The following is a 14,475-nucleotide window of genomic DNA, read 5'->3' on the forward strand; positions in this document are numbered from 1 at the left end:
TAGCACAAAAGTTAATAACTAGAATCAACAAATGGGACTTACTCAAACTAAAAAGTTTTTTTCTCAGCAAAAGAAACAATAAGAGAGGTAAATAGAGAGCCTACATCCTGGAAACAAATCTTTACTCCTCACACTTCAGATAGAGCCCGAATATCCAGAGTATACAAAGAACTCAAAAAATTAAACAATAAGAGAACAAACAACCCAATCAACAAATGGGCCAAGGACCTGAACAGACACTTCTCAGAGGAGGACACACAATCAATCAACAAGTACATGAAAAAATGCTCACCATCTCTAGCAGTCAGAGAAATGCAAATCAAAACCACCCTAAGATACCATCTCACTCCAGTTAGATTGGCAGCCATTATGAAGTCAAACAACAACAAGTGCTGGCGAGGATGTGGGGAAAAGGGTACCCTTGTACATTGCTGGTGGGACTGCAAATTGGTGCAGCCAATTTGGAAAGCAGTATGGAGATTTCTTGGAAAGCTGGGAATGGAGCCACCATTTGACCCAGCTATTCCCCTTCTCGGTCTATTCCCTAAAGACCTAAAAAGAGCATGCTACAGGGACACTGCTACATCGATGTTCATAGCAGCACAATTCACAATAGCAAGACTGTGGAACCAACCTAGATGCCCTTCAATAGATGAATGGATAAAAAAATGTGGCATTTATACACAATGGAGTATTACTCTGCATTAAAAAATGACAAAATCATAGAATTTACAGGGAAATGGATGGCATTAGAGCAGATTATGCTAAGTGAAGCTAGCCAATCCCTAAAAAACAAATGCCAAATGTCTTCTTTGATATAAGGAGAGTAACTAAGAACAGAGTAGGGTTGAAGAGCATGAGAAGAAGATTAACATTAAACAGGGATGAGAGGTGGGAGGGAAAGGGAGAGAGAAGGGAAATTGCATGGAAATGGAAGGAGACCCTCAGAGTTATACAAAAGTACATACAAGAGGAAGTGAGGGGAAAGGGAAAAATAATACAAGGGGGACAAATGAATGTCAGTAGAGGGGGCAGAGAGAGAAGAGGGGAGGGGAGGGGAGGGGAGGGGAGGGGGGATAGTAGAGGATAGGAAAGGCAGCAGAACACAACAGACACTAGTATGGCAATATGTAAATCAATGGATGTGTAACTGATGTGATTCTGCAATCTGTATATGGGGTAAAAATGGGAGCTCATAACCCACTTGAATCAAAGTGTGAAATATGATATATCAAGAACTATGTAATGTTTTGAACAACCAACAATAAAAAATTAAAATAAAAAATAAAAAAAAAGATTCAAAATTAATGAGATAAAATTCCAACTTGAGATGTAGGGGGAAAAAGAATCCAATAAAACAAAGAAATCTGAAAGAAGGAAATAAATAAAGGAAATATTCAAGAGAGAGAGTTCAACGAATCCAGTAGCCGGTCCTTTGAAAAGGTTAATAAAATTGACCAACTTCAGGCAGGTAGGCAGGCAGGAAGGAAGGAAGGAAGGAAGGGGACAGGCAGCCAGGCAGATGGCATAAATATCACAAATGAAAAGGGAATAAAGCTACTGTTGCTGTGAAGCTTAAACAAACATCAGAAGACAGGAATAACTTTATACCCAACATTTTTGAAAATTTTACATAAAATAGATAAAGTCCTAGAAAAATGGAATGCCTCAAAATGGACTCAGGGAAGCCTCGTCATATTATCTTTAAAGAAGTGAACCAGTTTAAAATCATCCCTGCAAAGAAGGCACCAGACACTGTTTATGGACGTGTCCTACCTACCACAGCTCAAGGAATACACAGTTCAAATGGTACTGATTCCAGAGAATAGAAAAATAAGAAACATCCCTTAATATTTTTCATGAGACTAATATAACACTTTACCAAAACCAGACAAGAATAACAAGAAAGAAAAATTACAGGACATGAAATAAAGTCTTAACAAAATGTTAGCAAACTAATTCCAATACTGTATGAAAAAGTGAGTTAATCATGATCAAGTTTGATTTCAATCCGGAGATGTAAGACTGGTCAACTACCAGAAAATTGATTAATATAATTAACCATGTTTCAGATTAAAGAAGAAAATCAAATAATCATTTCATTGGAAGAAAGAAAGAATTTACCCTATAACCTGGAATTCATTTCCCAATGTTGATCTTAGAGGAACTCTTGTACATGTCTGCAGGAGACACACACAGAAATTAACATAGCAGCATTGAAGATAATAGTAGAGAAGAACCAGAAAATACCCCAAATATACATCACCAGAAAGTGCATAAATACACTGTGGTATAATTCCACAGAGTACTAGCCAGCATTGAAAATGAACTGCAGCTACACACATCGACTTGAATCAAAAGTAGAAAAATTCATGCAAGAGTTCATATAGTGGGACACTAATAGTAAAAAGCTGTAAGAGAAGCAAAACTGAGCAGTGATTTCTTGAGGCTGGGAGGAGGGAGAGATTGGGATGGGGGGACCCCAAGGGTTTCTGTGGTCCTGGTAATACTCTATTTCATAAGACAGGGGTGAATACCCAGGTGTTAATTTTCTTTTTGGTCTTTAAAGCAGTACATACACATTTTACAATTCAGTTCTATGCACTCTATATTTCACCAAAATACATAAATAAAAGTAGAGATAAGCCAATGTTATTTATTCAAGAGAAATGGAATGAAAACAGTTTTAGCCCGTAGCTGCTTGCCTGACTGACAGATTTCCCAGCAGGAACTGGAATTGGAAAGCAGCTCTCCTTCTGTCCATTTCCTGATAAATTATTAATGAATCTTGAGTTACAGAAGGAAGAGGGCACAGAACACATAGAAAGTGCTACAGATTTTCTTATACAATTCTGTGTAATCCAAAAATTGAGTGGTAATATTGCATACTATTGTGAATGTGATTATTGCCCCATGAATTGTACACTTAAAAATGGTGAAAATGGCAAATTTTATGTCATATTTTACCACAATAAAAAATGAGGGAAGAAAGAAAACTTCAGAGGTTGGAAAAAGAAAGCAGAACATAACATCAGGTTTGAATGAGATGCCAAGCAAAGACGTCCCAACATTATCTCAATTTTCAATATAATACCTAAGATGGTAATTTATATACTGAATATAGCAAGTAAAAAAAAAAAAAAAAACTACAGAGTGTATCAAAGGTAAGCCTTAGTACTTAGTGCCTAATTAGAATATGGGGAAAAGCACTGGGCTTGAAATGCTGTGGAAAGACTGTAGACCATGCAGGAAGGGACTCCTTCTGCGCCTTCCCATTGAAGAGGTTTTAGGGTAGCTGTGCAGCTCAACTGTGAAGACAACTAAATGGCTGTGAACATAGCTTGTTTTAAGCTGTACTGCAAATGTGATCCGTATCTGCTTACAATCAGTTGTGTATTATATGGCTATTTCTGTTTTTTAAAAAAAAGTATTGTTAAGGAAGTGTGATTTACACATCTAGCTTTTCACAAAACTCTATTTTCTAAGTGAAACAAGCTGTTGTTCTGGGCTGTCAAAAAGAATGAAAGTGCCATCAATGGGAGGCTCAAAGGATATTCTAAGTGGGGGATGGGGAGGACTTACTGGGTAGAGTTGAAGAATGTCTGTGTCTTGCCAGGCACAGTCAGAGCTAAGAATGCAGCCTGAGCCTCCTTGACCCCTTGTTCTGCATCTGAAGGCTCAATGTGCGTTGTGCGGCAGACCACACCCCAGCAGCAGGGCCACTAGCAGCTCTGTCCACGGCAGCACAGGCCCTGCAGTGCATAGCTCTAGAGGGTTCTATTCACAGAGCTGTTGGTGGAATGGTGCCCCCTGGAGCTGGGCAACACAATGGCCTCAGCACCAGGCACAGGACACTGAGCAGAGAATAAACACACTCCTCCCCCAGGAAAACTAGGTATATCCAAATGTAAGCAACACAAAAACATTTCTAGATGAAAACAAGGAAGGCTATCTTCTGCTATATACACGGGATTCAATATAAATACACAACAGTTAAAATATTAAGCTTTGTGCTTTCAGTGGGTCACATGAGGGAGGCTGTTTTCCCAGATTCCTGAGAACCAGCCTTTGCTCTTTGGGCTACACTGGTGAAACAGGTATTCATCCTCTGACATTCAGAGGAAAATAAACTCTTGGTATGACTTAAAAACTACTATTATCTTGCTCTTCAGTATAACCAAGATGAATGTGGGGGTCCAAATTTTATACATGATTTTTATAAAACAATAGTCCTATGATCAAAAATAATTAGAAAGGTTAAATACTAAAATTACTGTTTCTTTAATAGCCATATTAAACTGATCGTACAAAGCAATTCTGTTAGATCAATAATAACATTAACATTTATATTTTGTCTGCTATTACTCAACTGGCATTAAGCCAAGTCAATTTGTATAGAAAATTATTTGAATTCCTCTTGCCATCTGGAGAGAAAATTATTTGTAAATGACACTAATCTAGAATTTAGAATCCTCTAAATACAAACCAGACATACAGTCGCTAGATGCAAAACTATGCCACTCATAAAATCAATTGTAGAAGAACACAGAAGCAAGATACATATTAATCATCTACCTACCAATAATATTCTTGTCAGAATATGCAAATATATGCAAACAAAAGTATTGAAAGGAATGAACAACCAAATGTTAAAGTGATTATCTCTAAATGGAAGGTCAATTTTTCCCTCATTGTGCTTTTCTGTATTTGTCAAATTCTCGGCATTTAGCATCCATTACTTCAGTAAGTAAAATAAAAACTATAAGAAAATGAGTATGATTAAGGTAGTGAAAGTATTTTTGGACATAAAAAAATAAATGTAACTCTACCTGTGAATAAGACATCTCCACCATCTAAGGTCGCATTTTCATCCTTCATCTCTACTATATTAAGCTGAAGTTTTTCTAATGCTTCTTTCATCATGTCAACCTGTTGAAAAATAAAACAATTCATATTAGTAGATACCATTTCCTAATACAAAAACCAATTTCTGAAAACTTCTGAGCACTGTTATCCTCCTATGTAAGCGCGCGCGCACACACACACACACACACACACATACACGCACACTCTCTCATCCTTATGTATGTAGGAAACATGTTATAGAGTGCAAGATCACAGGATAAGTCATGACAATTTGTAAGAGAAGAAATTATCATTAGAAATTACCCATTTGGTTCCCTTTTAGTCTAAGAGTTAATTAATATTAGTCTTCTTTTTTTGGAGGAGAGTAACTCACTATCTAGGATACTGTTAATGCTGACCAGTTAGGACACTACTGGAAGCTGACCTTTTATAGGGCATGTAAGTCAAAAAAGGCAAGAGGCAAGTGACATAGTCCATATATCTTTGCCAGAAAGAACAAGATCTTAATTTTCATCCTGAGTCACTTGGTGAGTCAGAATAACACACATACAGAATAATAATGGAAGGAAAATCAATAACTAACAACTTGAAATTTCAATCTATAGGCGGCCATTGTTTCCTATTATTATTATTATTATTATTATTATTTTTAGTACCAGAAATTGAACCCAGGGGTACTTAACCACTGAGTCACATCCCCAGTCCTTTTTATGTTTTATTTTGAGATAGGGTCTCACTGAGTTACTTAGAGCCTTGCTAAATTGCTGAGGCTGGTTTTAAACTTCAGATACCTCCTGCTGGTATTGCAGGTGTGCACCATTGTGCCTGGCTCAAGTGTTTTCTAAAATGCCAGAACTTCCAAGCCTTCTCTGTAAATCTAAATTGTTATTTAAGTTTATACTCAAACAATTAATATGATTACTTGTCTTAAAACCTACTTCCCTAGAGAGGATTAACAAATATAGTAACTGCAGTCAAACCAAAGAATATTAGAAAATGACATTCAGGGACTCTCTATGATTCTGGGGTGTGTCTCAGCACACAGAGATTCTGGGCTGAATTAGGAAACATTTCTAATGAGACTTACTTTAATACGAGAAAAAAACTATAAGGCATAACAAATGCCCTTTGAAGCTTACAATTTAATTAAAGTCATTCCAGTGACTCAAAAAAACAACTTAAATAGTTTTGAAGGTCTGCAAAATCTTTAACATGGCAAGGACATACATTCACAAGACATGAAAGGAAAATAAGAGATCACAACACACTGGGCGAAGCAGGAGGCTCTGCCAAAATATAGCATGCTGAGGACACAGAGTGACTTGTCAATGAAGAGATATCAGTATGGCAAGAGTCGGCTCTAAAGCAATAAAAATATGGAAATACTTCGACAACAAGGCTGACATTCATGCATTCAAAAACATTAAAGAGGATACAAAGTAAAATAAATATATCATCTCATCCTTGTTCTGGAACGCATGCTAAAATTCCACAAACCAGAGTGACTCAGAACAATAAAAATTATTTCCATGGACAAAATGGTCTTAATGTTGTTATAAATACATCCAGTGACCTCTTTTAACAGCAGGATAGGTTTTCCTATGTAACAGGAAATGGAATCGTTGCTATAGCATGGAAAAAGAGAAAACAACATTTACTATGGCTTGTTGAGCTACTGTGAACCCAGGAAAACACACAACCATTTGCTTCTGGCCTCTGTGCTTCTGTGTCCATGGAAAATTCACTGACCATAGGGAGAGAGATCATGAGAACTGTGCTACCATCACCTTTTGTTTCTATGGCTAATGCTGCCGCTTCCATTATAGCTTAACATCTCAAAGGTTACTAGGAGTTTAGCAGTAACATGGATTTTGGTCTGAAAAGTTTGTCTGTAACTATGTAACTTCTCAACTTAAGAACTTCATTCAACTTTTAAGTGTTAAAGGACAGTAAGAAGGCTACTTATACACAGGTTTCAGAAACATTGTTTCTTTTTAAAAAGTCTTATATCTTTCAAAATCAAAGTTTTAGAGGATAAAATGTTTGTGGTTTTCTTATAAAAGTCAAAACAGCTGCACTGACATTAAGGAACTGGCTTTTGTGCAAGGGAAGTACTTTTTTTTTTTCTTTTTCTTTTTAAATGTTCAGTCACATCTACACAAAGTCATAAGGAGAGGTCCATACCACAAATGTTGATAGTACTACATTAATTTTTCAGAGTTAAGTTCATGGAGAAGAGTTTTTAAAAATTTAAACATCAAGTAAACAGTTTTGAGAAGCGCAGGACCATATGGTGTCAAATTGGTAATGCTAACTCAGGGAGATTTCTGAGAAAGAAACAAGAGAGGCTGAACCCCATAGGCTGACCACAGAGAACTGCATTCTCTTGGCACAGAGGTTCCAGCAAAGCATACCAAGGCAGCTGCACACAGACCAGGCCCTGCCCTGACACACAGGCACAAAGTGAGCCAGCCACTCAGGCAGTTAGAACTTTAACTGTAGAAGTGGGAATGTATGCAGGAAAAGATCCAAACCATGAACCTTCAAGAAACTGCCCATTCTGTTGTTACACAGCCATGGTCAAAGCTGACTTAATTAACTTTCAAGAGGTACAAAAAAAAAAAAAAAAAAAAAAAAGGCCAAACTATACCACCAACCTTTAGCAGCGACAGTAATCCCACAGAGTGGAATTTTACATTACTCAGAGAAACCGTCAGAACAAACAGTATTAATTCCAAAGGTTGAGCTGAATGGGTCGTTTATAGCCCATGAAATTAGAAACGAAAAGGGCAGAATTAGAGAAACAGCCCTAATTAGTTTAAACCTCAATTTGTACCTTAGAGTAGGATATATAATTCTCTTATTCTATTCTGAAGACTTACAAGAATTAACTTTCTCCTTCCATCATCATGCTCATACACTTTGATTTCATCGTTTTATTCTATATTTGCATTTATTGTTGCTCCAACTTTTCTCCTCCTACCCTTTACTTCCTTGGCCACAGTGGCTTCTGATCACCTTTGATGCTCCCCTTCATTCAGCCATATATCTTGGTCTCCAAGAGTTGGTATAGGCTTGAGGTAATTATCTTCCCTTCCACTTCCTCTCTCCTTTTCTTTTCCGCTGGAGTACCAGTGTTCAAAAATGTAGTTATTGGGGTTACACATTCATAGTCATTACACTAGGAAAGTCTATGATCTATGGCCTGGAGTTCAAATCTCCACTCTGCTACTTACTAGCTAAGTGACCTTGGTTTGTTTAACATTCTGATGATCTTCGGTCTGTTCATCTTTAAAGTGGCTGTTTACTTATAATAATACCAACTTGTTGAGTTCTTTATGATTATTAAATTCATGCAAAGCTCTGAGCACATATAACCGTAATTGCTCAATAAATGTTAGATACAGCGTTCACTGTTTTGGTGAAATACCAGCTTGTGTGCATATCCTTACAGATACTTGTGTTATAAAACTGACCCACCACGAAAAAATCTGTTCCTTTTTCTTACATTTGGACAAGTTTCTTGTGTTTTGCCACCCCATGACAGATTCCATCTGCTTTCCAGTAAATTAAAACTGTAGTCTTTTCTGCAAATTCAATGTAAAGGACATTTATATTTAAATTTGAAACATTCAAATTTGATTTTCTTCCAGGTCCTGGAAGCTGCCAGAAAGAATGAGGTGCATTTCTTGTATAATATCTGCTTTGAACCAGTGATCTGCAGGTACCACACCAGAGTGGGCCTGACTGGTAAGATGTATCACAGAACTCAAAAGAACATCAGCCCAGACATATGAATGGGTTATGAGGACACGGCCACTCTAGAGGATGCAATCAGTCTGAAGGATTCCTTCTTTTTCTTGATACCCAGTTTCCTTTCTCTCCTTTGTTTTCTCAAGTTGCTGTCATCATCCTGTCTTCTCATTTCAGACCCTCAAAGTGAGTGTAAAGTACTAGAGATTTGGATACTGGCTCTGTGACTTGTGAGTGATATGACTTGGAATAAATTAACCTCTCTGAGCCTCAGTTTCCTCATCTGCAAACAAGATAACATTTTTCTAACAGGGATTATGTGAATAATAAGTCAGGTAACACATGGAAAGCACCTAGCTCAGTGTCTGCCATGTGGGACTCAAAACCAATAGTTACTATTATTATTAGTAGTAGTAGTATTTTGGCCTTAAGTCAGTTTTTGTTTGGATTCTGGTTACATTTCAAAAGAAAGAAAAGATTAAAAACACCACTTTCAGCACTAAATAATCTTAGAAGTTCAACTCTACTTTTCTTCTTGCAAACTTTCCCCCAACCTAAAATCAACCCCCCCCTCCCCGCCAAACTCTCCCTAATATAAAGAAAAACAAATCGAATCAAAAACCTTATACAGTTTTCCCAGGAAGCTATGTTCATATTAGCTTGCAACATACTGTGACTAATTTAGTATTCTTTATTTAGAGACAATATTTTCCAGGTGACCTGTCCAAAGTTGATTCTTGCTGTGTCTTTTCAATGTCCATTTGGAATGTTCTGCTTCTTCACCCTGAATGTGGTGAGTGCGCTCATCAGGCCTGATGCGCCGATGTGCTGCAGCTCCACAAAGAATACTCATCAGCCTCTGTTAGCTAAACCACTTCCCTTTAGCTGCTTCTGCTCAGTGGATTGTCAAATGTTATGACTACGAAGGAGGCCCTTGAAGTTGACCTGTCTGTGGCCAATCTGTCTCAATCACCCACAGTTCTGCCTGTGCTGGAAGCTATGCTGTCAATACTATCACCACTTGTTATAGTTGGGATCCAGAATGGATCTGTGTGTTAAATGCTTGGCCCATAACCCATGGTGCCGTTGGAAGGTGGTAAAACCTTTAAGAGGTAAGGATGAGTGGGAAGTTTTCCAGTCATTAAGGACATGTCATGGAAAGGGATATTAGGAACCAAAACCAAAACAAAAACAAAACCAAAACCCTTCTGCTTCCCCTCTTTTATGTCCCAGTCAAGAGGTGAGAGGTTTTGTTCCTTAACACTCCCACTGTGATGTGCTACCTCGCCATAGACCCAAAACAACAGAAAAAAACTGATCATGGAGTAGAATGAAACTGTGAACCAAAATAACCTTTTTCTCTTTATAAGTTGATTTTCTCAGGTATTTATGATAGTAATGGAAAGCTGACTAACAAACCACTGTTTTCAATGCCTACTTACATTTTCCAAGTCCTTTTAAGACTGCTCACATTATAAAAGCCTTTGAAATGATGCTGTCATCCTATCCAAAGAGTTGAATAGCAGCAACATAGCTTAGTTGGTGGTGAAATGGTTTCCTTTTCTCCACTTGTTGTTGATTTTGTTGTGCCTTTCCATGTCAAGTGTGGCACTCAGACAATGCTGAGGAAGCCACTCAAGAAGCTGATGTAATGTCTCTAGCATGTCAAGAAACAGTTGTCTTGGAACTTGCTGATGCATTAAAGCCACACTATGTCAATCCTGGTCACATTCAAAAGGCCACATTTCATTTCTTTATGCCACTTTAATATTCTTTGGTAATCCACACATCTGCATATTTTGGCTAGTTTTACGTCAGTTCTTAGTGTCTGTATCATGCTTTCCTATATATTTTTTCATATGATTAACATTTCAGTTCAGCAAACATTTAGTGGATGTCAACTTACCAGTCCTTAAAGTTTTTTTTTTTTTTTTAATGCTATCGTCCTTGTCCTAGAAAGATAACAATTTGGTGGAAGAGATACAACTTGTGAATACATAGTGACAATAAAATGGAATATTAATTGTTATGTTACAGGAGTTCCAAAAACACAGGAAGGGTAGAATGCCTATTAGAATGTCTATTTTACATATGAGTAAACTGAGGCTAAGGGAAGCTACCTGACTTGCTGAGTCAAGTCTCCTGAATCTATCCCCATGTTCACTCTACTGTGTGATTAGCCTGGCCCACATCAGAACTGGAGCTCATGTCTGCTGCTTTCCAATTCTGCACACTTAAGTCCACTGGATATTACAAGATCCTGTGCCAAAGTGGCTTTGGATTCAATGATCTCTTCAAATCAGAGGTAAATGAAATTCCTATAAATTAGGGTCTTAGGATGTTAAGTTACCCAGAGATTAAGAACACTAAGTAATATGAATAGAATGTACAAACCACACCAGGGATGTTTACCAAAGAAGGCCTGCATATTAACTACCACCCTTCAATTTTGGGATGTCTTAGTGGTTCATTTCTTAACTTTTCCACATGTGCTGATTAAATTACTAAAACTAACCAAAACGACCAATAAAAGTAGGATCAAAGAGAGGTTTAACATACCAAACAACTCAGTCTTAATTTCTAAATAAAAACATTGGAATCCTCTTCTCTATTCTAAATGTAGGACAAAGGTTTTCAGAGGAATTTATATTGCTAATTTAAAAATTAGCAATGATAATAGCAAACATGTATACAGTCTTCCTATATGCCAGAACTCATATTTCATTTATATAATTCTTACAACCTAATGAAGCAAGATCAAGCATTGTTTCTCTTTTAGAAATGAGGAAACGGAGGTAGGGTAGATAGCATGCCCAAAATCTCAGGAAGTAATCAGCAGAGTTGAAATTTAAGTTTTGAGAGCTATGCTCTGAAGTTTAAAGTATTCTTTCCTCTACAATATTGTCATTAACAAAAAGATTATTTAGTCACCTACTGTGCACTCAAATGGAAACAAGTGTTAGAATGATTGTGAGGAGCTATCAAAATCTGTTCAAAAACAGATCATACTCATTATTATTATTATTCACTTGAACAAAAAAAGGTGGACTACAGCATTCTGAAGGAATGGAGGGCAGAGACTATGTGCTGCAGCTGTCTGAACCTGGGTTTGGTTTCTAAAGATCCTGAATTATGTTTTTCCAAGCATACACAAACTAAAGCTAATGAAGTTTGGGAGCTACTAATTCAAGCATCAGATTATGAGGTGTTATTTATGGAATAATCAATGATATGTGTTTTAAATTAGTGAAGTTATAATAGCAGTGGACACCCAGATGCACTTCAAACCAATATGATAAGTTTAAAAAGATGAGAAGAGTTTTGACCACACTGTGAATTATGGCTGGTGGAATTCCAGGATGGTGCCCAAGAATGCTGCCCCTTATATGCATATCCTGCACAAACTTCCCCCTCTGAGTGCAGAAAGGACCTGTTAATTTGATGGGACTATCACTCCTGTGATAAGGTTACATTACACAACACAAGCAAAGATATTTTGCAGATGTTTGTTATTAAGGTAACTAATCAGTTGGCTTAAGTTAATCAAAAGGGAGCATGTCCCTGCTGGCCCTGACCTAATAAGGAGAGCTCAGAAAGGGGGTCTCAAGGGTTAGAAAAGGAACAAGTCAGAAAGATGTTCTGACTCTGTTCTGAAAAAAGCAATCAGCATGAATTGCCAATGTAGGATGTTTACAGGGCAGCCTCTAAGAATTGAGAACAATCCCAGAAAAAAAAAAATGCAGGTTGTTAGTCCTAAAACCACAAGGTACGGAATTGCGCCAACAATCTGAATGGGCTTGGAAGAGGACCAAAGCTCCAGATGAGAACATAGCCCAACTAACACCTCAACTGTGGCCTTGCATAACCCTGACCAAAGAAGCCAGATACACCATGACCAAATTTCTGACCTGCAAAAACTGTGAGATAATAAACAGATGTTCCTTTAAGTTGCTATGTTTAGGTGATTTATTATACAGCCATAGAAGACGAATACTGGAAACTCCAAATTTAAACAGATTTTATTTAAGCATATACTTGTAAAGGCCTGTAGTCAGAAGCAGAAAAGTTGAATTAAATGTTTATTTCCAAGTTGTTTGTTCCAAATATGGTGTACCATTTCATAAGATGTTCCTAAGAAATTCCCAAGAAAACTATGTCTTAAATGAGTTTAGGGGTCCTAGACACACCAACTTCCTTAATCCATTACCTACTGAAATGTTGTAAAGTCAAAATTTTAAAATGTATAAAACAAGTTGCAATACTGTTTAATTTATAAATCCAACACATGCACATGGGGTAAAATGACCAAAGCATACGCATACATGTATATACATAGTAATAAAAAGCAAAAACATGTCTGGGTCACTCCAATCTTACTCTAGTTTTCATTCACTTAGTAAGTGTTCAGTATTGAGAGCTAGACATCATGCTAAGCAATGGTCAGTAGCTATCAAAATTAGGTGTTGCCCCTGACATATAGTTAGTATCCTTGTGGTAACAGAAATGGAACATTCACACATGCCACATACAGTTAAACATTATGATAAAGGCAACAAAGGAACTGTGGCAGGTGTGGAACACTGCATGTTTGAGATATAAGACAGGGACATAATTCAGATGAGGAAGGACTCTTTGAGGAAGTGGCATTTAAGTTAAAAAAAATCAAAATGTTTATAGTTTTTATTCCTGCTGGTAGATCATCCGAAATTCCTTAGAAGCAAAAGAAAATTCTGGATGATCCTCAGATTGTAAATAGCTCACTACAGTCTATGATTAGTTAATGAAGGGCTTATTGTATTAGGAAAATGGTCCATAGAACAGGAAACTACTCAATAATTGAAAATTTCAAAACTCACCAGAGTTAAGTAAATGTCATTAATCCTATGATTATTCTGGTAACTCTTTATGTTTATAAAAGTCAACATACATAAGATTTTATAAATACTTAGCTCATTTTCCCTTTGAACTTTTATAAAAAATAACCTAGGTGAATAAGAGTTTTAAAACATTTCCCACAGACTGTTACATATCCATTGTATTTTTTTCTCATTGTTTTCTAAGCTTATTGGCTTATTTCTAGTGACAAGTACTAAAAATTAATGAGGATATTTAGCATCTTTGCTTCCATACTCGTACAATGAGAGGACAAAGCTTAAAATGAGGTCATTTCCAGTTCTACATTTCTAAGACTTGTACTCTCTAAACAGTTTTTGGTAGGCATAAATGTGTAGTCCTCTTTTCCTCACATTGAGTTTATTGAAAACACCCCAGATGGTTATTCATGAGTACAGTGCTCTGGTGTTGAACCAAATTCAATTAGAAGCAAGAGGCTGGGTGTATGGATAGAGAAAAGATGCAGCAAACCACAAGAGTGGATTAAAAAAATTCCAGAAGGATGGGAGCTATCAGAAGCAAGCAGAAGGATTTTATGTAGTAGGAAAAACTATATCTAGAAAATAAGGTGCGTGTCAGCTTACCACTAACTTGTTACACTTTTATCTTATTTTTTTGGAGTGCTCACAGTTCCTCCAAGGCTGCTAACTACCTGCCAACAGTAAACACCCATAATGCCTTTCCTATGAGAAGGTTGATGTCATGCCCTACTTAGTTGCTAAGCTATGTGTTTTCTCATATCCACATATAGTAGATTTCATCAATTTTCGATCCATTGCCTACTTGATTCCCAGGATCAATCTTAACCTGAGAAAAGAGGATCTAACAAGCTCATGCTAGGCTGAGACCTAGGATCAAGTCATTCTTTCTGTATTGGCCCACTTCAGATCACATTCCTGGGCAGTACTTTTGTTCTTTCCCCTAGAGTTCTGTGCTAGCAACTTGACCCAGTCTCTTCCTATG

The 14,475-nt window shown here is 37.1% G+C and overlaps 1 protein-coding gene across 1 annotated transcript in view; it reads right to left on the reverse strand.

Moving 5' to 3' along the window:
• Ddah1 (dimethylarginine dimethylaminohydrolase 1) overlaps positions 1–14,475 on the reverse strand; it is a 141,344-nt gene that overhangs the window by 36,961 nt on the left and 89,908 nt on the right. Inside the window, exon 2 of the mRNA XM_046443270.2 lies at positions 4,830–4,929. Within this exon, the coding sequence (XP_046299226.1) occupies positions 4,830–4,929 (100 nt within the window). The remainder of the gene's footprint in view (positions 1–4,829; positions 4,930–14,475) is intronic.

This window comes from Marmota monax, unplaced genomic scaffold (genome assembly GCF_021218885.2).
Source record: "Marmota monax isolate L192 unplaced genomic scaffold, Marmota_monax_Labrador192_F-V1.1 WCK01_AAM20220418_F8-fsc00046, whole genome shotgun sequence".
Taxonomy (NCBI): domain Eukaryota; kingdom Metazoa; phylum Chordata; class Mammalia; order Rodentia; family Sciuridae; genus Marmota; species Marmota monax.